Source organism: Rhinatrema bivittatum, chromosome 4 (genome assembly GCF_901001135.1).
Source record: "Rhinatrema bivittatum chromosome 4, aRhiBiv1.1, whole genome shotgun sequence".
NCBI lineage: Eukaryota > Metazoa > Chordata > Amphibia > Gymnophiona > Rhinatrematidae > Rhinatrema > Rhinatrema bivittatum.
Window position 1 is genome coordinate 456779810 of NC_042618.1, and position 26525 is coordinate 456806334.

The window sequence follows — 26525 nt, forward strand, 5'->3', positions numbered from 1 at the left end:
TGATATTTATTGTACACAAATGCTCTTTAAAACTGGGTTTTTACATATTTTGGATCCCCTGAAAACCAGATGCATTGAGCACTGGTTATTGGAACCACTGGTCTGTGATACTACAAACAAGGGATGTTCACATAAAGCAATTTGTTTTGGGGTTTTTTTTTTCATTTTTGCTTTTTATTAAATTTGTTTGTTTAATGTTTATTTCAATTGGATTCATTTGCTGAACCAAAACAAACATTACATGAAAAAAAAAACCATCCTCCTCCAAAAGAAATAAAACAATCTTCCCACTCTCCTAGATCATTCTTACCCATTCCGCAGGGGTGGGCAGAAGCTAAATGCAGTCATTCCTACCCTTGTGCTCCAGAAATGAAAGCCCAGGTGGCCCTGAGACTGCTACCATTTTATTTTATGAGAAATTCCATGTCTGCTATGTTTCCTTTTCAATGACTCTCTCAAAAAAAGTCATTGAGAATGTAAAATTTCAGGTGGGGAAGGAGTTTATTTCATTATGACTATTTGGGGGGGGGGGGGGCGTGAAGTAATTAAAATGCCTGGAACTTTTGAATTCTTCACAGGATGTAAGAAAAAGGCAAAGATGGCAGTCATTCCCAATGGCATTTTGCTTTCTTAGGAATGACCAGAAATACAAAATACTGTTGGGACTGTCTGAGGTCCTCTCCTTTTTCCTGGCCACTAGTAAGGCCTTCAGTAAAGGTAATTAACTGTCTCCAGATATCATTGACATTGTGGACAAGTGCAGACATGTTTCTTATTGCATTGCTATTTCAGCAGATCACCTGCTTTTTGAGTCCAGCGTTCCTGGCATTTGGACTATGTTCTTAGGTAGCAAGCAATATACAATGTGTATATATGTATATATATTTAGTCTGTGCATAGAACTTGTTCCATCATTTTTCCCTCAGCCACCTAATTAGGGGAAAACAGTTTTCCTGAGATTTATAGCCTTCATGATGATGTGTCCATTTGATATGTCGGCTGCAGGGATGATGCTCTTAGCTCATACCGTTTGATTCACAGTTTGTACTGCTTCTAGGCATGAACTTCTGGAAGAAGCTCGGAGGAAAGGACTACCCTTTGCTCAGTGGGATGGGCCCACTGTGGTTTCATGGCTGGAGGTATGATTTAGAGAAGTTTTTTAGAGGGCATTTTCCAGACATTTCCCGGTAAAGAACAGTTTAACCCAGATAAATTGACCTATTTAAAACTTGCTGTCACACATGCTTTTAGCCAGATTGAGGAAGTGTGGGATAGCACAAGCGATCTGTAACTTCCCAGAGGGCAGAGACATGCTGGACTTTGGTCTCCTTACATAAAACTTGATTCTTCACAAGCAAATGGTTCAACATTCAGATTCAGTATTTACCTTCAGGACAAAGATGTATTGAGCTGCCTTCTGTCAGGACAGAAATGTTTCAGGAGCTGCCTTCTCCTGGAGACACGGGGCCTGTCTGTTTCCCTCTGGGCCCAAACTCTTATTCCTACTCAGGGGCCCTACCCACAAAGCTATTAGTTCCTCCAGCTTTTAAGGTTAAGGAGGGTTATCAGGGACACTCCTTCACAGGAAAGTATTCCAAAAATACCATGTATAGATCCAGGCTTCAAGCTGTCACACATTATTTTTGTGCAAAATGTTTTCCCACGCAAAAGCAGCTGTAGAAGTCCACAATTACTTTGTCCCCATGATAATTTAATTCTCAGACTCTACATGAGTCTTTGAAATCTGTCCAGGTAACATGTGACTAAACCCTTACCTTTCCATTTGTTTTCTTTAAAAAAAAAAAATTCAAGAATTTTACCTGCATTGGGAAAAAGTTGAAGAAAAAAAATCTAATTACGTATCCTTGCCATACACAGATATGTGAAAAATGTTGCTACTGGATAGATTGGCATGATTGCAATAATTTAACATGTACTTTCTCAACTACTAACCATTGTTTGTAATGCAAACCAAAGTATGTACATTTTATTTTATTTTTTTAATGTGCAAGTCGCTTAACCTCCCTCTACTTTCATCTTATTAATATTGATACGTGTATCCTTAGGAAAGGAGCATCAAATGAAGTCCTTACCAATCCCCCTTCTCTCTCGCTGTCACAGATTTTAGCACATCATTTACTTCCTGCATTCAGAAAAAAAAAATACCAGGGGGTCTAATTCTCAGGTTTTTCCCATGAACATCGAAAAGGAGAAAAGGCTTAGTGAATCAGACCCTCTATGTTTATATTTTCACTTCTCTATTAAATGATGAATATAATACAAGTATAGGTTTAATCTACGCTGGGCAAATGGCTTGGCATTCTCAACATAAAAAGAAGTTTGATTTGTATTCGATAAGAGACATTATTGGTGTATGATGTACACTGACAATATTGGAGCTTTTGGGTGATTGGGGGTTGCTTGCTCTCCAAGTTCGTGCTTCACAGTTCCATTTGAAGCATGAGAAGTGCAACTCACCGATGGACTTTGGTGCCTTACTGTTTAATTAGTGACCTTGCTCTATGCTTTGAAAATAGAGAGGATATTAAATTGTCTGAACCAGGACAATTCATCATTTGGGGAAAAATATAAAAAGAAAAATCCTATTTCATACCTCTGAAAAAGCTTTGGAACCATAAAATTCCAGTTAGCGAAAGAAAACAAAAAAGACATCTTGAATTAAACTTATGGCAGCTGTACAGCATAAACCTTATAGGGATAATTTTCTGATTCCCTGCACATCTGCGAAGTCCACAGGTGATGTTTACTTAAGAGGAAAGGCATAAGAGCTTAGGGCTGTTCAGCTTGGAGAAGAGACGGCTGAGGGGGGGGGGGTCTACAAAATCATGAGAGGACTAGAATGGGTAAATGTGAATCTATTATTTACTCTTTTGGATAATAGAAGAACTAGGGGGCACTCCATGAAGTTAGCAAATAGCACATTTAAAACAAATTTGAGAAAATTCTTTCATTCAATGTACAATTAAGCTCTGGAATTCGTTGGCGGAGGATGTGGTTAGAGCAGTCAGTGTAGTTTGGTTTCAAAAAGGTTTAGACAAGTTTCTGGAGACGTTAAACTGCTATCAAGTTGAGTTAGGGAATAGCCACTGCTATTGCTGGTATTAGTAGCATGGATTATATTTAGGGGCAGATTTTCAAAGGGATACATGCGTACTCCCCCCCCCCCCCCGAAAACCTGCCCCAAGTTACCCCTGCGCGTGCCAAACCTATCTTGAATAGGCTTGGAGGCACACGCAAGCCCCAGAATGCATGTAAGTCTCGGGGCTTTCCTGGGGGGGTGTCGGGGGCGTGTTGCTGCGGCGCATCATCCAGGGGTGTTCCGGGGGCGGGGCCACAGGCGTCGTTCCGGCCCGGGGGCATGGCTGTGGCCTTCAGACCAGCCCACGGACCGGAACATGGTGCGACGGCAGCTGGCCGGGCAGGAGTAACTTTTGCAATAAAGGTAGGGGGGGTTAGGTAGGGGAAGGTGCGGGGGGTGGAAGGAAAGTTCCCTCTGAGGCGGCTCCGATTTCGGAGCGGCTTCGGAGGGAACGGAGGCAGGCTGCCTGGCTCGGCGCGCGCAGGCTGCCGATTTTGCACAGCCTTGCGCGTGCCGACCCCGGATTTTAAAGGATACGCGTGGCTATGTGCGTATCTATTAAAATTCAGCGTACTCTTGTTTGTGCCTGGTGCGCGAACAAAAGTAAGCATGGGCATACTTTTTTAAAATCTACCCCTTTGTGTTTGGGTACTTGCCAGGTACTTGTAACCTGGATTGGCCACTGTTGGAAACAGGATGCTGGGCTTGATGGACCCTCGGTCTGACCCAGTATGGCATGTTCTTATGTTCTTATGCAGAGTTTGCATGAATTTTCTAAGCGAAAGACTGGATGGATGATTATGTCTTTTTCTGCCATCACTACTGTTACCTGGTACTTTTGAAAACTGTCGAAGGAAAATGAGCTGCACATACTGACACCCGCTACAAGTGCGGGCAATTTTTCTGACTACAAATGCCTACCTATGTTTGAATTTTTCAAACTTATGTGCGTAATTCCAACTCAATTTCCCAAGAACGCCTCTCCCACCCCCTCCCCCACTGCGGGTAAACGTACATTCTTAGTAGCACAACATGTGCACTGTTACCCACACAGAGGGCGGGTAGTGTTCAGAAAGCCAATTCTGCAGGTAAAAATACCATCCTACCTATGGAAGTGACCTTGATAATGACCCCGAAAATGATCACCTGCCCAGATCTGCTATTAAGTTTTATTTTAAAATGAATATTGAAAAGTTACTATTTAAGCTAATTACAAGTTCAGTGGTTTTACAGATAAAGTCATCCTCTTTTTTTTTTAATCTAATCAAACATATTGAAATTCCCTCTGTCCTTTGCAGAAATGTAGAGTAAATTATCCATCATGGGGGAATAAGAGAGCTTTATGTTTATGTAATGAATATTATAATTGTAGCAAGCATTTACATGGCAATTTTAAGACTGCGGGGAAAGGTAAAGCCTGCAAGCACTTTTTACCCACAGACTTTACATTAATTTTCAAAGAGATAAAGTTCCCTATGAAAATGGGATCAGAAAAAATACCAACACAGATTTGCATCTGCCTTTTGTATGGGGAGTTTTTCCAGTGCAAATTACATATATATATTTTTTGAAAGTAAAATGCACATGCATAAATCCTGACCCTCACCCTGACTCCACCCCTGGACCACCTCTCCTGGTCTGCATGCAGGTTTACGCACATAATCCACGTAGATGAGTAAATTTATGTGCACTCGGGCTGGGAAATATTTTAAGGCTAAACCTCTGCTTTACCACATAAATGGCTTAGAAAGTTGGCTGCAAATACCCATCCCCTCCCTTCCCAGTTTTCTGCTACTCTTAAACGATCCTAACCAGATGGCATGTCCTTGTGATTTGAGTTCTCTCATTGGCCAAGGATTAGGGAGGAAATTAGACTGAGCCCCTCAGCACCACTCTACTGCCAGTCTTTCATCCCTTCCCAGAGCTCAGGCATACCCTCTCCTCAATTACCATTAGGCAATCTGGGTCTCCTGCACCGCTGTGTGTTCCACCATGGCTGAACAGTAAGGCTGCCCTAAAAGGCTACAGCTTTTCAACAGATGGCTATCGGGCGTGAGAAATGTTATTTTGGGGGCCGACCCAGAGTCAGTGCTATATGCTGCCATTCCAGAGATCTGTGTGCGAGTCCTGCTAATTAAGGCACTAGTGACTGGGGATGCTGCAGACGCAATGATCACAGGGACCCAAGGGGAGGGAATTCCACTCATCACACAACAGCGACACCTGCAGGTAGAATTCAGGGTTCATGCAAGCCAGGTTCTAACAGGCGCCATGGAGCTGTGCTCTTTACCCCTACCGAAGATTGTCACAAGAATGCTGGTGTGGGGGGGTAGGGAAGAAATGTGATTTCATTTTTAGTTGATTAACCTCTGATATGTTTGCCCCTTTCACAGCTGTGGCTTGGAATGCCAGCTTGGTATGTTGCGGCTTGTCGGGCAAATGTGAAAAGTGGAGCCATCATGTCTGCTTTGTCAGACACCGAGATCCAGAGAGAAATTGGAATCAGCAATCCCCTTCATCGCTTAAAGCTCCGGCTAGCAATCCAGGAGATGGTGTCACTCACAAGCCCATCAGCTCCTCCCACGTCTAGGACAGTAAGTAACATTCAGCTTTCCTGCCCTCCGACACCAGGTGAATGCTTGCAGCAGTATCTCTTCAGGGGTGAGGCGACAGCAAGGCACACCGCTTCAAAATCAGAAGAGAGCCTGGACGCTCTCCTGCCATTACATTTCTTACCTGTTAGTCACTGATATCTTCCTTGGAGGAATTTATTTCCTGCGGAGCTCTGCTTCCGAGCAGACATAAAGGTTTGCATAGATTGCCTGCATCGTATCTCTTAGCAAATACTTCATGTATACTGTGGGCCTTATTTAAAAAAAAGAAAAATGGTCCATATGCAGCATTGTGGGGAGCAGGATGTTTTCTGGGTAACTTTAGGTGAGAAAGTCAGTGGGACTTGTGTAGGTAAAGTCTGCGCTGACTATATTAACCTAAAGTTACTCGGGTAAGCGTCTCTAGGTAACTTTAGGAAAACATTTTTTCCCGACCAGACTTAGCTGGGTGAGTGTGGCCTAGTCATGCTCAATCTGGGTGATACCAGACCAAACTGAAGCCCTGCCCCTGAAGCACCCACCACCCTCCCTCTACCGGGATAAAATATTTCCAGGGTAAAATTTAGTCGGTGGTGGGAGGGGGGGCGGAAATATTCAATTAACGGATTCTGTTTGGGAAACTGAAAAGTTACTTGGACAAGCCTCTTTAAATATGGACCTCAAAGGACATTTTTCCAGTCTTGGGCCCATGGAAGACATTTTTTTCCTGAACAAAGTCTTACAAGCAGAAATCTCCAAAAGGCGCCTTTATCTGTAAACTGCAGCAGAGGTTCCCCTCTGTGTGTGTTTAAGTTACTGCTTGCTTATTATTCCTAGGGCATAATTTGGGTTGGGCCTTGCTGCTGAATGACAGATTCTTCCTATACTGGGGCCAAGAGGGCAGAAACTCAATTAATAAAACTGAAGAGTTTGCCACAGATTTTACTTATCTGGAGTATATGACTGTGCACTGAAATTAATGAGCCTCTTAATGTACAGGAAAAAATTTAACAATCTGCAGCATTAAGTACATTGAAGGAAAGTGATTGCTGAGAGCGTCAGTCCTGCCACCAAGCTCAATGGGCAAGCTTGGTGCAGAAACAGAATGGCATTTTAATTGGTGGTTATTGCTTAGGGCCATCCCGCAGAAAGGGAAAGGCAATGCAGTGGAGGGATGTGCTTTCAATTGAAATAAAACAGAAAATTTCAACATACATTGCCACTATTAAAAAAAAAAAAAAAAAAAAAAGGAACAAAGATTTGCAAACTGAACAATATCTTCAGGAGATGGGAAAAGCTGTACTATCACATGGGCTTACAAGTACAGTAGCCATTGTGCCAGTTTAATTGGTCAATAGTAAATTGCCCATGACCTGCTCAACATCAGCTGCTTTTTGGAAGAATTGGAAGATTTACAAATTTGTCATCTTAAATAATTCTTGTGACTTTTTTTCCTATTGTTCTAAGACATTTCCGCAGAGGCATGATATAGGAATCTCTTTCAAATTAAATTGATATTTTTTTGACTTGTAGAGAGTGAGCTTGAGACTGCAAAATGACAAAAGATGTCCTAGTGTCCAGTGAATGAAACTGTATGTAATTACTAAACCTATGGCATCCTATATTAATACCCTGTCTCCTGGCTAGCATTCTTTTCATATACTCGTGTACAGTTTAGCATATAATGGCAAAACACAAGACATGGCCTGCTGTGTCATTTTTAAGTGTTCAACTTCTCTTAAAATGTCTTTCTAAGCTTCAAAACCACAACAAAATAGTTTAATATGCCTCCATCAAAATTAGCATCCATGTATGTCTCCAAAAATATCAGTTTCCCTCTGTGCAATCAGCTAAGGTACATTTTATACAGGGCACCTGAAACAAGATGCCATAGGTTACCATTGATACCCTTTCACATGTTCATACACTATAGAAGGAAAACATACATAGAATAATACGGAATTTTGTTCACATATATTTGGGTACAGAATACTGAAGCGACCTGGTCTCTCTGTACCACAGACACAACATTGAAACCGCTGTCCGTCTGATTGAAATTGGGATCAATTTTCAAAGGCTGTAGTCGGGATCTACATGTGCAGTAGAGAATCAGGAGACAGCCAGATAGATTTAATCCACACAAGTGGCTTTTCAGTCTCCTGAAAAGCCAATGTACAATGTGTGTGATTTTGGAGGCATTAAAAGGAGGTCTTCTTGGGACCTTTCCCAGAAATACCTGAAAGTGCACACGCACACCGAAGTTCAATAAATACATCTATTAGGCACACCACAAATGTGAGTACTTTACACACCATTAGATACTGTGAAGGGGTGCAGGCATACTTTTAGCTGCACAAGGAGCAGTTTGAAAATTGACTGGATTTGTGCAAGCTGAAATGTACGTGTACATTTCTATTTGGCTACCCTATTGAAAATGTAAGCTATGGCACTGTCTAGTGTATACATTGAGATAAGGCTTCAAGCAGCTGTTCAATGACTAGGACAGGACTTCTCAAACCTGTCTTCTGGATTACCTAGCCATTCGGGTTTTCAGGTTTATCCACTATTTATCTATTTTCCACCTTCCCCTCACACCTCAAAAGAGGGTTACAATAAAATATAATCCAACAAAATGTCATCAGTGAATATGCATGACATACATTTGCATACATTGAAGACCTGGTATATGCAAATTTGTCTCATACATATTGGTTGTGGATATCCTGAAAACTGACTGACTGGGGGTGCAGAGGTCAGGCTTGAGAAGTCCTGGGTTAAGATATCTTGCTATTTTTGTGGCTGAAAGTTAACCTAAATTAAATTAGCCATCTACTGAGTGACTTACTAAAAATTCACCCCAAAAGGATATGCCCTCCAAACTCCTTAAATTAGGTGGGTAGATCCTTAGAATATCTTTGCAAAACATCTCCTGGCAGAACTGGCCAGAGCACAGCTCTCCCAGTGCTGCAGTTGCTATACGGGTCAGGCAGTGCGGTTGCCTTGGCCTAGTTCCCCGGAGTCCCTCTCCCTGGAAGATCCGAGTGATGTGACTGAGGCAGAACTCCAGAGGCCCTGGCACAGGCTGGACCCATTCCTTAGTTTCTGCTTTGGCCCCAGTGTGTCTAATGCTGGCCCTGAGGAAGGAAGTTTCTGGCTGTTGCCATAGGGCAGGTTCTTCTGAAAGACTGGGGCTAGAATAAGGAAGGGAGATGTAACCAGTGTCACTAGGAGGTGTTTTTCAATGATCAAATGCTGGGGATAAGTGGGCAAGATGTGGGCCGGTGTTATGAGTTTTTGTTTCAAGATCAGGTCTGGGATTAGGAAGGTTATATCATCCCTGTGTTGAGGGTAAATTATGCAGATTTCACACCCAAGCAGCAGAATCATTTGATTCCAAACAGAGAACTTTATTCTTCTCGCTTACTCAGCTACAGAAATACATCTTAGCCAGCTACACTTGCATGCCCCCTCACCCCCCACCCTAGCCTTCTGGTCTTCTCCGAAACACAGGATGGATCACTCTGGCTATCCTGGCAACAAAGGTCTCACTGAAGACCTGGTCAGGAATGTGGGCAGGATTGTAAGGGGGTGCTAGAGGGAGGGTTTTTTTTAATGGTCAGGTGCCAGGATGGAGGGGAGGCTTTATAGCAAGTATAGGGCGTTGGAGGGGAGGCAGGACGCTGATTGGTTTGGAACCCAGATCAAGTCAACCAAGGTTTAGACCTGAATTCAGAACCCCTCAATTTGAGCATAAGTTAGGCACCTAACTACCCTCTCCCAGGCAAGCACTGTCCCTGTGGGCCATCCAAGTTTTGAGCTCTCAAAGCCAGGATTTTAAACTGACCAGCTACCTTGGGAAGTTAATCGGTTAACCTGCTTTTAAAATGTGTTTCTGTAAAACAGATCCAAGTGTTTTTAATTGTCATGACTGAAAATGAGACTAGATGGTAACACTAGATGAAATGGCTAAACTTCAGATCATAGCAAATTTATCAAGGCCCTCTAAAATGTGTGCAGTCTTTGTAAACTCATTTATTTCATCTGTGAAGGCAGGCATGAACTTTTAGAATCAGTTTTGCAGTGCATGTTTTTATTTATGGGAAATTTTAATAACATTTCTGGTCTTGTTTAAAAAAGGAAAAATGAGCATCATTTTGTTTGCTTAATTTTGCAAACATGGTACCCTGCTGTGACAAAAGAAAACAAAAACCCCGCCAGTCTCCCCACATCTTCTTTCTTCATGGGGCAAGAGGGCATCCCCAGTCACTCCCGCCTTGCCAGTGTTACAATTGCACATGGCACTGGCAGACTGAGCTCGGCGCCATGACCAATATTTGCTGTGCAAGAAAACGGGGCCGGCCTAAGTTGTGAAGAAAGAAGATCCGGGGAGGCTGAGAGGAACTGATGGAGGATCCGGGATGGGTTTGTGGGTTTTGTCTTGTTTTGCAGCGGGGATGACCAAACATTATTTTTCTCTCATTTGTCTTTTTTTTGTTTTGTTTTGATTTCCTTGTTTCAAAATAAATGAAACTGGAAACAAAATGGAAAACAAAAAAAGCCATGCGGCATGCAGGCACCAGTAATGCACGATTAACCGCTGAAACCTCAGAGCCTGTTCTCAGGTTGTCGTTGTTATGTGGTCGCAGCTCGGTGATGCGCTTCTGCTGATCGTGACGCTATTGCGCTGTTAACTTACAGTGGTGCTGCCTTTCTTCCTTAACACTGCTTACCTAATGTGGATCCTGCCTGCTCTCTACGGACCTTGTCATTAGCCGTCAGGTAATGTCTGGGTGACCCACGAGGAAATGGAAAACCTTGCTGCTCCCACCAAAGCGGTTAGTCACCTCTTTTTTTGCTTCTTTTAACATGCGTATGTGAAAGGGAAGGCTCGATCTGGAGCATGTCCATTCCGCGCCGTGTATGCTGGGATCAAAATAAAGCCTAGGGCCCTAGCGAATGCAGAGCGATGTCCACTCTCTAGGGGGCCTGATCCAGACCCAAGTCTTGGGGCATTCAAGATGAGTAACACAGCAGAAATCCCTGAACTGCCAATGGTGCCTGGGGGGAAAGGAGGTGGCTTCAGCTGAGTAAGGTATTCTGCACCCCTGAAGATTCGTGTCTGGGTCAAACCATAAGAGGCGAAGGGCCAGATTAAAGAACTGCATTACAGGCATGAACTAATGTTTGCGTGTTCTTGTACTGCTAGCTGTGCAAATAATTTTAGCACATGCAGGACATTAGAACCTTAACCTAAAGACATGCAAAGAAGGAGGTGCTACTTCTACTATTTCACTGTGGATAGTGGGAGCCTCTGCGCGATTCTGCCTCGGCTCGCTATGAGGATGGAATTTCAGATCTGGGCAAATTAAAACTGCTCGGCTTTTGAACCTAAATGAAAAGGGCGCATAAGGAAAAGTCTTAGGACAAGATTTAAGCCTTGGCCACAGGAAGGTTGAAAAAATAAACAATAAGCCAGCCAGTCCCATTGGCTTGCACAGTTTCGAAATGGCACGTTTGCCCAAGAATTAGTTTTTCCCTTCTGCAGACTGCAGAAAATTAAACAGACAATAATTGTGCAAGCAAAAACCTGATATTTTTTTTCCATTTTTTTTTAAACTGGAACTTTCAAGAATAAAATAAGAATAGGCCTCCCCCAACCATACACACACACAAACTAACATAATATCATCATTAAACTTTATCATGTCAGCATTACCTTTGGTCCCCTGAACTACGGAACGTCTGTTTCTGTTCTTGCTGACTCCTGTTTGGTTCAGTATAACTTGCACATTTTCCCATACCACTAGCAAATGTGATCCCTCTATTACTGCAATATGTTACGTGACTACAGTAGTAAGGGGTTCAGCCATCCCAGTCTATTCTGCTCTTCAGAACCAGTATTTAGGGATTAACAGATTCATTTTAACTAGTAATTGCTGTAAAATCCTTAATACTTCATCTCATACATTGGTTTCCTGCTTTTTCTTGTTTTACTCCATCCCTTTTACTAATGGATCCTTTTCAATAACACAGAAGGAGTCTGATGAAGGCAGCTGGGCACAGGTATTGTATCACATTTTTTAGCAACATAGATCACAAAATCCTGATATTTTTTATTTGTCAAAGTGCATTAAAATTGTGTACTAATGCATGATTTTAGCATTTATGTTAGCAGCACTTCTAATGCATGATTTACTAAAGGGAGTGAGGACTTTAATGAATCATGCATTCAAGGTGATACTTTGCAACAATTTCCACCATTAATGCAAAACCTTAATTATACTTCTAAATGAGTACTTATGTTTTTTTGTTGTTGACATCAGCATTAATATGGATGTGAGAGATAATAGTTGATGTAAAGTGGAGGAGTAGCCTAGTGCTTAGAACTGTGAACCAGGAAGCGAGGGTTCAAATCCTGCTGCTGCTCCTCAAGACCATGAGCAAGTCACTTTATTGTACCTCCATTGTCTCAGGTGCAAGCTCTCTGGGAGCGGAGAAATACCTACAGTACTTAAATATAATCCACTTTGAAGTTCCTGGAAAAGCAGAACATATATCAAATAAATAAGTGCACTACATTTAACTGAGCTAATCTCCATACTGTTACAATTTACCAGATATTTTTATTTTTAATGCAATAATCTGGGCAAATGTTTACAAGAGCGCATTGCCAGTCACACAAGCATGTTAATGTTGATTTAATGTGCATTAGGAGTCTGCATTAACATGGGCATCTAGTGCACATTCATGCCTACATTAGCTCTAACTTTCATAATAGATTCCTTAATAAAATAAAGGCATTGCATCCGGTTCTATATTGTTGCTGTTTGCATATAAACTACTAGCCTGATGGGTGTCTTCCCTATTGGGGACAATTATCAAATAGCCCACATACTGGTAAAGCATGTGGGTACTTAACGTTCATTTTCAGAAAGGGAATAACCAGACAGTATTTTTTAGAAAATCAATACAGAGTACATGTGCTAAAAGCACCCACATCCTTTCCACTTGTTTTTGTCGTGTGGGTGGCCGGGAAGAGAAATAGCACATGCACTTTTGAAAATATCATCCATGTGGGCTTCTGTCCTTCCCCCAACCTAAACACAGCCCCAGGAATGCTTCCTCGTAATCCCGCTAAAAGTTTGCATGCTGTGAAAGCCCACACAGACTGGACAGCTGGAGAAGGCCAGTTTTCAGACAGGGCTATCTAGGTACAATCCATTTTAATATGCCTAGCCTGCCCTGAAGATTAAAAAGTGCTCCCCATGTCTATGGGGAAATCAAATTAGGATGTTTCCTGTTCCCACTGGCAGAGATCTGAGTGCCTAAGGTTGCCTACCTAGAAACCCCATTGCATTAAACCGAGATGCCCACCCATGACTCACAGTCACCTGTGAGTTACCCACATAAAATCTGCAGCTGCATAGTGACCGACAGAGAAGGGACATGCATGAGCTGAACGCTGCTGTATCACATTACTGCATGATATAAATTAGAAGAAAACTAGTTCCCACAGAGGGATTTTCAGACTAGTACTGATCTGAAGATACGTGAACAATTGTGGTCTAACCATTTTATAATTAGTTTCATGTTGAAAGATATTTTGAAATCCAAAACTGGTGCGCCCACCTGTTCATGCCCCTGATTTTATGGAGAAATGGAGTGAGCAGATTCAGAATTTTGATCGGAATGTGAGCCTTGTTGAGGACTCGGTTTTGTTGTGGAACGATAGTCTTAGGCCTATATTTTCTAAAACACCGCAGCGGCGTGAATCACAAGGTGCAGGGGGCCGGGCCTGCGAAAGCCGGCAGCGATCGCACCTCTGCGGTGCGATCGTTGCCGGCTTTCGCACCCAATAGCGCCATCATAAAAGGTGGTGCTATTGGGCGCGAAATGGGCAGCAAAAAGGCTCCTTACCTTTTCGCCGTCCACACTGTCTTCGCGGCGTCCGCCCCGACTCCTCCTCTTCCAGGGCAGGCGCCACCCTGACTCCGCCCCTTTTTAGCTATCGCATGCGAGAAGGGACTTTTCGTGTGTGAAACGTCCCTTTTCGCATGCGCTAGCTTTAAAAAATGACCCCCTTAGACATGTTTATGACAGTGTAACACCTGCACAAGAAAAAGAAGTCGAGAAGAGAGAAAAATCAGCACTTTGGTTTACAAGTGTTTTGATTGATCAGTAAAGAGATCTGCGTAATGGCTGAAAAACACAGCAGGCGATCAGAGCTGGTGCAAGGGTATGAGGTGCCCTAGGCAATCTTTCTGCCTTGTGCCAGCCCCCCAGGTCTCACCCTGACTCCTACCTCATTCGCGCTGCTGACTGTGTGCTCCTCGGGGCTGCGAGCAGGTTGGGCGCTGCTCATGGCCCGACGAATCTCTATTGCTCTTTGCTGCCAGCGGGATAGGCTCCACTTGCGGAACCGCATAGCTGCTCTTCGGCGCCCCCTACTGATCGGCACCATAGGTTCGCCTAATGGATGCGCCAACCCTGGAGGCAGTAGAGGGATGAGTTAACTAGGCAGAGATATAGCGAGGTGCTTAGGGAATATCATGAAGCTTGTCAGACTGCTAAACAAAGCTTTTATTCTAATTCAGTAATGAGGGCTTTGAATTCGCCCAATGGAATTGTTTTCCACAATTAGGAAATTGACTGTACATCCATCTTGGAACTTAAATCTGTTGGAAACAAGCAAAAATAAATACTGCTTCATGAAGACATAACTTCCATTGCTCACATAAACAATGCCAACTTAACTTAAGAGCTTTGCCTACTGTGAACAAATTTAGCTTCAGGTGAGAACTGGCCTACATTTGGCTTGACTGGATGTAATCAGAGTGAATGGATAATTTATTTATCTCCCACCCTGGCACTTTAATGCAGATTACATTCAGGTACTGTAGGTATTTCTCTATTCCCAAAAAGGCCTAGAGCATTGTAATTTCACGTGAGGTCCCACTATAGGGGGGGGGGGGATGTCACTGCAATAATGGGGTCCCTCACCTGAAAAAACATTGCACTGGCTATGTGGACATCCTTTACCCTCATGGCCAGTCACCGCAGGACAAAAGAACGTGATGAGAGGCCCTTTAATGTGACGGCGGCCCCAACCTCAAGAGACCGCCATTGCCTTAAAGGACTGCTGGCAAAAAAAATATCCCACCGCAAAATGGGGAAGCTGAGCGGGGCGAGTGCTAACTCCCAGCTCAACCTGAGGCCACCAATGAAGGTGGCCCAGACTCCTGAAAAGTTAAAAATGTGCTTAAAGGGCCCATGCGCCCATGGCCCCCCCCCCCCCCCAATAGCTGTCATAAAAGTTTCATTCCCCCCTCTCCCTTGCCTTTCTTCCCCCCTAAAGGTGAGTAAAAAATTGGTTAGTGCATTCCTGGGACCCCCATCCCCTGAGCTTTAACCAGCTGTCTGTGGTCCCTCAGTGGGGCAAGGGGCAAGGGGCAAGGGGCGCCCCCCCCCCCGTCACATCTGGCCCAATTGGTGCCATTTCTCAAAACGGACCCAGGCCACATAGCTGAGGTCCGATCCTCGGACCTTGCCCCAGGCACATGGTTAGGGCAAGGTCAGGTCGTCACCATTGTGGGGAAAATGGTGCTGATAAGGCCGGATGGGAAGGGGCATCCCAGCCCCAACAAGAGACCTGAGACAGCTGATGGAGGAGGCTCGGAGGTGGGTGTGGGGGGGGGGGCAGGACCTTATACTTTGTGAAGGGAGGGGGAGGGGGGCTACTAAACCCCAATGAATGTGATTGACCTTTAGGGGGAGGGGAGGGGGAGGAGTCATTGCCGCACGGGGACATTACTTTTCTTTTTAAACTTTTGGGAATTCAAGGCAGCCCCAGGTTGAGCCAGGGTCAACAGTGACCCCCCCACTCAACCTTTTCTTGAGCCGCAACACTTTTTTTTTGTCACATTAAATAAGCGGCAGAAGCCTTGGGACCCGCATTAGGGTTCTAGGGCTCCCACCTCACATTTACCGCATTTCAAATAGGTGTTATTTTATCACTGCTGACCAGCCATGATAAAATATTAACATACAATTGCCTACTAATAACCTTCTTTGCATGTATTTGCATTATTCACGAATGCAAATCACATGCAAAGAAGGTCATTGTAATAAGGAGGGTATCTGGGTGAAGACATGCTCTATATCGTGTATATCGCATGATATTGACACAATAGTGCTCTATCACACAATATACACTGTTTAACATGCGTTGGGAGCACTACTGGAGCACTACCAGAACAACTAAGACTACAGCAAAACGTGAAATCATTCAAAAGAGATCTTAAAACCTGGCTGTTTTGCAGAGCCTATAACGAATATGAACAGGACCAGTAATTGCTCAATTGGTGCAGGACAATTGATTTATACCTGTCTATATTTCTTTTTTAATTTGGTTTAATCTTTTTTTTATTTATCTATTTTATTGTATTTTAATGTTTATTTTATAACTTGCCACATTTTTTTATGAGATTTGTTTTATTATTATTTTTTTATAATTAATTATCCATGTAAACCATTGTGAAGGATTAATTCCAAATGACGGTATATAAAACAATAAATAAAAAAATACTGCAGCTCGATATATTTCCCAGTAAGTTTGTACCTGAGGCAATGGCGGGTGAGATGACTTACCCAAGGTCACAAAGAGTGGCAGTTGAAGCCTGGCATCCAGCCCACTGCTCTAAGCACTAGGCTACTCCCCCATTCAGCTTTGTTTAACTGCATGGTTATAAGATTCACCAAAAAAGCTGAACTATTTGTTTTCTATAGACCTTGGCCTACGGTGACATGAACCATGAATGGATTGGCAATGAATGGCTCCCCAGTTTGGGACTACCTCAGTACCGAAGCTATTTCATGGAGTGCTTGGTAGATGCCAGAATGCTGGATCATCTGACAAAGAAAGACCTCCGGGTGCACTTAAAAATGGTAGATAGCTTTCATCGGTAAGTCCTTCCTCAGAGCTGCATGACAAAAAAAAAATTTAAAAATAGCAATCAGCAGAACAAGCAAAATGATGGAAATTTTGACCTTTACTTTTCTTACTAATTATTTCATGCCTGAGGGAAAATAGCTATTTTAAGTTTTTGAGAGCTCCACCGATACTATCTTGAATCAGTTTCCATGCAAGTACAAGATAAACTGAGACATTATGACACTCTGAGAGGAGATCTTCTAAAACAGAAATGTGGCCATTAAAAAAATTCAGAGGAGTTTTAAAGGAAATTAAAAATAATTAAAAAATTTTAAAAATATATAGTTGAAGAAAAAAGGCGAGATCATAGAATAAGGCTAATAATCTAGCTTGGATGCTTTAAAATCAATGATACAATCTTTGTTTGGGAGAACGTTCAACTGTCCATTTCATTGGAATATTTGTTATATTTTTATAGCCATATTACCCTTTTGCTAAGTTTGAACAAATGTACCTAAATACACTACAAACAATCTGTGCCTCCTGCCAGGAAACTGCAGGCCAAAATGAAGCTAGGTCTTTGGGACAGATCTCCTACCTCTACCATGACCTCTCTTTAACCCTCTGAGAGCTGCAGGAAGGAGGCAGATGAGGGGAATGCACAGCATGCAGATTAATAACAGCAATTTACACAAGGACTCGGTGAGACTGTAGTATCAAGAAATAAAACAGGAATCAAAATATGTTTCTGGAAGCAGAAGCTCCGGCACCTTGTAGACAATATCCAGGTATAGGGCACTGAGTAGTAGGAGTGTGCATTTGTTTTCAAAGGAAATAAAGAATAGAATGAAAAAGTTGCATGTTGGGTTTCAACTGAAAACACCCATCACTGAAATTCCGGAAGGAGTTATTTTGGAGAGTCAGTGGGAACCCCCCCCCCCCCCCCCCCAAAACATACGAACTGTCATACAGTTCCCTCTTCCCTAATCACCCACCCACTTACCCATGGCAGTAATGTACCCCATCCATGAGGTCGGAGCAAGCCACATGGGGTCAGAGAGATCCCAGTCATTCCCACACCACTAGGTCTTGGTGGCAAAATGGCAGCAGCCAGCCCTAAGCCGGGCGCCATTTTATTCTTCAGCCGTACGACCTATTAAGAGGGGGGGGGGGGTGTGAAGGCGGCCAGGGGTTATTTTTAGCTTATCTTGGTGTTGAGAAGGGAAGGTTGGCAGAATGTTTCTTTTGGGTTTTCTTTCATTTTCTGTCTGCTTCATTTAAACTAAACAAAATTAACATCAAATGAAACAAAAAAAATGAAGGAAAAACTCCCTGAATTTAAAAAACGAAAAAAAAAAAAGGTTTTTTGTGCATATCCCTACTGAATGGTTATTGCTGTTATCATATGAAAGGAGAATGGAACGTCATAAACTCACTGCTACGGTGATCAGTTCTGATGCAGCTTCCTTTGCCATGTGACAACTTCTGCATCCTATCACTTCTCATCATGCAAATCTATCAACTTCTTTTCCCCTTTCTCTGTTGAAGTAGAAGTGCAATAATCTGAACGCCAATAAGCTGGTAGGAGGATCACATTGCTGAAAGTTTTGTCCTCTGTGTGCTGTTCATCACTTGAAAAGTTGAAGGTGGCAAACAGTACTCGCCCCGTTACTTACTGTTTATTTTTATGTAAATGCCCCCTGCAGATCTCCCAGTGCCCCGGCGAGATCAGTCAGTGATGCCTAGAGGACAGTCAGATTTCATGGCACAGAGCGCCCTCTGAAGGATTGCTGTAGAGTATTCCTTTATATGACAACAAAGCCAGTATGGGCCAGTTGGAAGGGTTGCACACAGAAACCCGAGATTGTTGCTAGTGTAACCGTCTCTTTTTAGTCAGTAAGGAGGTCCAGACAACTGATCCGTAAAGATAGACTTTTATTGCCAGCAAGATGCAGCTAAGACAAAGGCTCAGTACAACTGCATGCCACGCCCCCTTAGGAGCAAACCTTTATGCACTTTACAGTTCTTATCTTTCACACATGCGTTCTGGTTTCTGCTGAACAAACAATTTACAAACTGCTGAACAAGCAATAGCTAGCGTGGTCTCTAGTAGGTGTAGCTTAAGATCAGACTATTGTTTCGTCATTTAATTGACGTGTTAGACATTTTACATTGTCATTCGTATTAATACAATACAAAGTATTATTCCAAAATGGAGTTACGTTACGCTAAAAATTAGTGCGTCACTGCGTCACTACGCATTACGTATCATTTGCGTTGCAAATATTAGTATGTTCAAGATGGCTGTGCGTTTCACTGCTGGCATGATTAGTCGGAGGATGTTCAGCTGCTCGTTCGTACTTCAGGGGGTCACGAAATTGAACCCCTTCATTCCCCCCTTTGATACTTCAACTTTGAAGAGAAGGCAGAAGTATCACTTTATATCTGAAGAGTAACTGAAACGACAATAAGAGTTAATACCAGTGACATTGAATGTGAGCCCTAATATGTTGTTAGGTCGTTGGTTGCTTCACGGGTTTGAGACGGGTGGACCCTATTGGTGTCACCCCCCTTTGTAGCCCGACTTACCCCAACAACACGTTGGCTCCATTATGGTAATGCTTAGAGGTTAGAGTTTATCAGACTTATAAGTTAGTAGTTAGGTACTCTTTATCAGAATCAGTATCCGAATCATTGTTAGTGTCGTAGTCAGAAGAATCAGATGAAGGAAATGTGGAGACAGACACATACTTATTAATCATCATGACGTGAGCAGCTGCTCGCCGATCAGCAATATGTTCAATCATGGATCGGAGATGTCTAAAAATAAGAGGGAGACAAATAGGAAAAAGAATGCATGTCAAAACAAGAAGTATCAGAGGAAAGAGGAGTTCTTTAAGGCCAGGAATGGAAGTGAGCCAGTTGGGTAAAGAACCTGTCCAGTCAAGAATTCCAGTCCACGTCTGCACGGGTACATGGGCCAGGCGAATCATGCGATCAGTGATCTCTTCAATGACTTTACTCTTGTCATCTACCTGTAAACAACAGTTAGAAAGATTAAATTTGCCACATACACCACCTTCCTGGGCTAGGAGGTAGTCTAAAGCCAATCGGTTTTGGTAAACAGCTGTTAAAATTTTAGTGTTTTGCTTGGCTAAGATGTTGAGAGCCAAGGCAGAATCATTTGTCAGGAGTTCCAGTACTGCTTGGAGTCTTATAATTCGATTGAGCATATAGATAGGTGTTCTATATCCATAAGAACCATCCTCAGCCCAGGTGGCCGGACCATAGTATTGTACAATTCGTTCAGGAGGCCACTCTTGATCTTTCCAATCTCCTATGGATACTTTGGGAGTGCTGCGACGTTTGTTGGGTCTCATGGGACTGTATACTGGAACTCCTAAGGTTTCTCCAGCAGTGATGGGAAGTAGGAAGAAACTTGGCCGAATTGTAGCCAAGAAGCAAGTTCCATACCAGTTTGTTGGTAATTGTTCATAGGCTCTTCGTCCACATACATAATAATAACCATCTGGAGCATTGAAAACGGTAGTGGCAACGCCTGCAGCTGTCCATGTCTTGTTCAAAGTCGAGTCAGTCCAGATGGGAGTTGGCATGGTAAAATTTTCAGTCTGCCACCATGTCTGGGTGGTGAGGTTGGCAGTAAGAACTCCTGTGCATGGAGAATTTCCAACAGGCACGGTATAGATGCGTGAATGTTGTCGAGAGATACATAGTCTGCCAATAACATCAGTCTGGAGTGCCCACTCATATGGATGAGATTTACGGTTATAGGTTACAGTGGTATTCAAGGTGTTAAGATCAGATTGGAAGGTTTCCTTGGCTTCCCATGGCCATTGCTCTCCTGTATCTGTCCCTCCACATACAAAACAGTTCTTGACTTCGAGAGAGAGAGCTATGTTTTCAGTCAAATTGACAAACAGGTTTTTCACTTGTTGAGAAATTGTATGTTTCTTTAATTCCTCAGAGGCATGAGATATTTCATCGAAGAAGGATTGATACCCCACCACAGTAGTCTGGTGAATAATTGGACGAGGTTTGTCTTTTCGCTGGGTGATGGTAATGTAGGTCATGGGGTCTCTTCCAGTTCCGTCGATACCAAATCCCCAAGTATCTTGCCAAGGGATTCCTTCACTTCTTAGAGGCCATTGTATCGATACTGTATTACCATTTACTGCAGTTAACCGTCCTATTCCGTGGCAGCCATGGTAACCTCCACCGGTGTAATCACAAACCAAAGCCCATCCTGACAGTGTCAGGTCCCCTCCGCATGGCAGCCAACTGGATGGATTAGCTGCCCGGTTGTATGGGCAGAGGTATTTGTGATTGTAGACATAGGAATTTCTCCAGGCTTGAGACCCACAGTGAAGTGCATTTGGGTGTTTGTCAATGGCTTCACAGGCATCGAACGTTATTGTGACAATCGTTTCACTTCCCATAAGAACCTTAGTGGAGTTGATGTAGTACAAGATGCCTTTTCCTTCTGGGACAATACTTGATGTGTAGCTCTTTGGTAGACCTGCAGTGAGGGTGATGTTGTAGTACTTAGGAGTGGTTGGGGTATGACATATGACTTTGCCAGTTTCTAAACATCGATGGAAGGACTGATAGCCTTGAGTAGTATTCAGGGCGCAAGCAGGTAGTGTGGCACAGGAAGTTGGTGGTTGAGATTGGTGGATGATTGTTGAGACAACTTGAAATCCAGTTTGAGTGGTAGTACGAATTAGCTTGATACATTCGGTGCAATTCTTGCTCAAGGACAGGAAAACAGATGTAGTCGGTGTACAGAAGAGTAGTAAGTGAATGTAGAAGATGGGTGCAACGTAGATCTTGGAAGTTGGAATCTGTGACATTGCTTTATGACGTAGATGGCTGCATTCATAAGTAATGGATTCTGAAAGGAAGGAAAGAAATGGACACATTAATATTCAGTTGCAGTTACTGATATCGTTTTACTCAGGACTAGCATTGGGCCTGCCTTGGGTGAATCTTAATCTGTGGTCTCCAATCCTGGAGACCTGCCAGTTGGCTGAAGCTGGTTTGAGACGTGTCCAATGAATCCATGAAGAACATCCAAAAACTTTGACAGCTGTCGGAGTAGTTAGCAATACAGTGTACGGCCCTTTCCATCGGGGCTGGAGGGAATCAGACTCATCCCAGTCTTTTATCCACACCGAATTCCCAATCTGGTATGGATGAATCGGGTTTAGCAGGACTAATGGTTCAGTGTCGCAGGTGTATTTTTGAATCGCAATAACTGTGTTATATAGTCCTTTGAGTTGGTTACTGAGAGACATTTCCCCTTGTATTTGCAGCGATTCAGGAAAAGATGGAAGAGGTGGAGGCCTTGCGTACATCATTTCATAAGGTGTTAAACCCGACTTCCGTGGGGTGCATCGGACATGTAGTAGAGCTAATGGCAGGATGTCTGGCCATTTAGTCTTTGTTTCCTGACACAATTTAGCAAGCTGATTTTTTAGTGTCCTGTTAGCTCGTTCAACTGCTCCACTACTTTGAGGTCTCCAGGCGCAGTGCAGGTGCCATTGGATGCCTAGAATTTGACTCAGGCGTCGCGTGACTTCACTGGTGAAAGCTGGTCCATTATCTGAATTTATCTGCCGTGGTAATCCATATCGTGGTAAAATTTTGTGGAGAAGCAATGTTACTACTTCCTTGGCAGTCTCAGTTCGAGTTGGTATGGCTTCGATCCATCCGGTATAAGTACAGACAGCTACCAGCATTGCTTTGTATCTTTTTGAAGCAGTCATGTGGGTGAAGTCGATTTGGCAAACTTGAAACGGAGTTGTTCCTCGCAATATATGTCCAGGAGCTGGACCAGGTCCATTTCTGGGATTGTTCCTTGCACAGGTAACACATTGATTAACAGCGTATTTAGTTAGCTGAAAGAGTCTATTAATGTAGTAAGTTTTTGCCAACAGGGTTGCTAATGCATCTCGGCCGAGATGGGTTTTATTATGGGCTTCCCTGACAACAGTCCATGCCAGGGCGTCGGGTATCCATACCCTATCTTCTTGCACAATCCACCACCCATCCTGCTGATGAAATTGTTCGGTTTGTGCCCAATCATTTTCTTCCGCTGAATAAATGGGGGTTTCATTCGTGAACTGCAGAAGTGGGCAAGTGGGAGTTGAAGTATGTGGTGATTGCACACGTGCTGCTTCTTTCGCAGTCTTATCTGCCCATTGGTTTCCTTTGGCGATGGGATCAGTTCTCCCTGTATGGGCTTTACAATGCATGACAGCTACCTTCTTTGGTGCCCATACAGAGTCTAGCAATTGATGTATCTCCGATGCATTAGCTATTTGTTTCCCTTCTGCAGTTAGGAATCCTCGTTCCTTGTATAAGGCTCCATGTACTTGGATCGTAAGGAAAGCATACTTTGAATCAGTATAAATATTGACAGTTTTTCCTTCTGCCAACTGCAGAGCCCTTGTGAGCGCAATTAATTCAGCTTTTTGCGCTGATGTCCCTGGGGGTAGGGGCTCGGCTTCAACAATGTCGTCTTCGGAGACTACAGCATACCCAGCGACCCTGATTCCATTTATGACCTGGCTGCTTCCATCAGTGAATAAAGTCCATGCTCCTTGCCAGGGTTGGTCGCGTAAGTCGGGTCGGCTGGAATGTACTGTTGCCATAATTTCCCCACATTTATGAGAAACTGAAGTGGGGGTTGGGAGTAGAGTTGCAGGATTCAGGTTTTTACTGTCCTGTATTTGAATTTCTGGAGTTTCACATAATAACGCTTGGTACTTTACAAGACGTGAATTTGTCATCCATTTTGGTCCATGGGTCTCCAGCAGTCCTTGGATTGTATGAGGAGTTGTTACTTGTAAAGTTTGTCCAAATGTTAGCTTAACAGCTTCGGGTATCAGTAGACATGCAGCAGCAATGCTTCGGAGGCATCCCGGCCATCCTTTTGACACATTGTCCATTCCTTTTGACAGATATGCAACAGGTCGTTCCCATGAGCCTAAGGTTTGAGTCAATACCCCTATGGCCATGCCTTTTTTCTCGTCGACGAATAGATGGAATGGTTTCATCACATCTGGCAATCCTAAGGCGGGTGGTTCAATTAAGGCTTCTTTTAGTTGACGTAAGCTTGCCAGTTCGTTTCCTTCCCATTGGAAGGGTTGAGACTCTGTCTCTTTACCCCGCAGTTTGTCGTACAGGGGTTGGGCAATAACTGCATAGTTAGCAATCCACAGCCTACAGTATCCTGCAGCTCCAAGGAACGCCCGGAGCTCTTTCTTGCAAGTGGGTACAGGTTGATCTCTTATAGAACTGGTGCGAGAAATCCCCAGACATCGGGTTCCTCCACGTATTTGGAAGCCTAAATACTCTACTTCCAATTCACAGATTTGCGCTTTCTTTTTACTTGCACGATACCCTTTTGAGTACAACGTCTTTAGCAGCTGAAGAGTGGATACCGCACATTCGAGGTACGTCTCTCGAAACAACAGAAGGTCATCCACGTATTGTATGACTGGCCCATACTTTACTTGATACATCTTTAAATCTTTTGCCAGTTGCTCACCGAACAGCGTAGGTGAGTGCCTAAACCCTTGAGGCAACCTAGTCCATGTGTACTGCTGCTTTACTCCAGTATCTGCATCTTCCCATGTGAAAGCAAAAATCTTTTGACATTCCTCCGCCACCGGGACGGAGAAGAAGGCATCTTTGAGATCAATGACACTGTACCATTTTGATGCAGGAGAGACTTGAGCCAGGATTGAGTACGGATTTGGGACGAGGGCTACTAGATCTGCTACTTGACTATTCACTTTTCTCAAGTCTTGTACTGGTCGATAGTCATTTGATCCAGGCTTCTTTACTGGCAACAGAGGGGTGTTCCAAGCAGATCGGATTCGCCGGAGAATGCCCAAATCATACAATCTTTGCAGGTGTATCTGAATTCCTTGTCTGGCCATATACGGAATGGGGTATTGAGATTGATTTATCACCTGTGCATTCTGTTTCATCTCGATCCAAATGGGGGTAGCGTTGATGGCTATCCCTCCTGGGTTTTGTTCAGCCCATACTTTAGGTATACTGTCCATTAGCTGTCTGCGCTTTTCGTTGAGGACGGTGTTTCCTCCATATCGGTGCGTAGTAGTATGTTCGACTATGGGGAGATGTAATCTCCATTCTTCTTGGAGTGGACAGATGAGAGAGACTGGGTTATCAGCGAAGGATGCTCTTATTTCTCCTGTCGATTCGAATTGTAAGTTAGCCCTTAACTTACAAAGAAGGTCTCTCCCTATAAGGGGAACTGGGCATCCCGGGACGTAGAGAAACTGATGAGATACTAATTGTCCTCCCACTCGAACTTGTCGTTTCTGAAGAAAGGGAGCGATAAGTGGCTTTCCAGAGGCCCCTACAATAGAAATGTTTTTCGAAGTGGGCGTGGTAATAGCAGTAGTCATGACTGATCTTTGTGCCCCGGTATCTAACAATCCCTTAAATGTCTCAGTTCCTACTTTGATTTCTACTAAGGGATCGAATGGAAGAATTCCCTTCTCTAGTCATGCCTCACTACTGTCTTCACTAGAGATTTCTCCTACAGTCATCTGCCATTCAGCTTCCTTTGGTTTGGACGGAGTATATCCTTCCTGCTTCATTTGCAGGGACTCAGGGCATTCAGACTTCCAGTGTCCTTCTTGTCTACAGAATGCACATTGATTGGCTCCCAACGGCATCCTTCCACCCCTAAACGATCCTCCTCTACTAGCTCGTCCTCTGGGCGGTCCCCTCGAGGGTGACCTGCCCCTTCCTCTCGGCCCAGGATATCCCTGATAGTGCCTGGCCGAGTTTCCGAAATTCGTTTCTTCCAGCGCTGCGGCTAACAAACTAACACTTTCTCTTAACTTTCTACTTTCTTTCTTTTCTTTCTTGTCTCCGTCCGGCTCTCGGTTTACATAAACTCTGTCAGCCATGGCTTTTAACTGGCTAATAGTCATTCCCTCAAATCCCTCTGATTTCTGTAGCTTCCGGCGGATATCGGGACAGGATTGTCCGACAAAGCTCATCACTATGACGGACTGACTCTTGGGGTCCTCTGGGTCGAACGGACTGTATTGCCGATATGCATCCATCAATCTCTCCAAAAAGATTCCAGGAGTCTCGTCTTTTCCTTGCACCACGTCGTGGATCTTCCCCATATTCATGACTTTCTGCTTTCCTTTCTTTAAAGCTCCGAGAAAGGCGACTTGGTATGCAGCAATGCGGGCTCGCCCTGCAGCCGTCTGGAAATCCCAGTTGGGATCGGCGACAGGGGCATGCTCTCTCACTACTTCATCTGGATTACCGTCTGACCCGGCTCCCAGCCGAGCTGCTTCTTCCATGTTTAATTGTATTTGTCGGCGTTCTTCGGTGGTAAAAAGGATGGAGGCGAGATGCCGAATGTCAGCCCAGTTGGGGTTATGGGCTGCAAAAATTCCTCGTAAAAAATCTAGCATCTGATCTGGATTATCAGCGTAAGAGGGACCGAGCTGTTTCCAGTTAAAAAGATCGCTGGAAGTGAAAGGTATGTAAGTAAACAACTTTATAGTTTGCGTAGTATTATACTCGTTTTCTTCAGTAGGGACCACGGGAACTACGGTGGTTGTTTCTCTAATTGGTAGTTGCAAACTTGCGGCTTGGGTTTTACTGCGAGTGCCGCCGGACACGGACGACTCGCCGCCGTCTTCAACTTTTGCCGCCGCCGCTTCCGCTTCAAGCCGTACTTCGGGAATCGGCATTATTTCATGATCAACTTGGGCAGCGGCGGGAGCTGGGGGATCTGGTGGCGCATTATACGATTGAGGGCAGCTAGGGGCATAGGGTGGCGGCAGAAGATCTTCTGCGTCAGGCAGTACTGCAGGCGGCA

General features: G+C 43.8%; 1 protein-coding gene across 4 annotated transcripts in view; it reads left to right on the forward strand.

Annotated features, from left to right (window-relative positions):
- The window catches only part of PPFIA2 (PTPRF interacting protein alpha 2), a 440428-nt gene that overhangs the window by 392015 nt on the left and 21888 nt on the right, over positions 1 to 26525 (forward strand). For 3 of the 4 annotated variants that reach the window (XR_003856007.1, XM_029597099.1, XM_029597100.1), the window contains 5 exons: positions 1058 to 1139; positions 5494 to 5694; positions 10464 to 10526; positions 11725 to 11754; positions 16477 to 16652. Coding sequence is in view for 3 of the 4 variants with exons in the window: in XM_029597099.1 (XP_029452959.1) it covers positions 1058 to 1139; positions 5494 to 5694; positions 10464 to 10526; positions 11725 to 11754; positions 16477 to 16652 (552 nt within the window). In the remaining variant the exon portion in view is untranslated. Of the gene's footprint in view, positions 1 to 1057; positions 1140 to 5493; positions 6949 to 10463; positions 10527 to 11724; positions 11755 to 16476; positions 16653 to 26525 lie in introns of those variants that run through there. The other variant, XM_029597102.1, reaches the window with a different exon arrangement.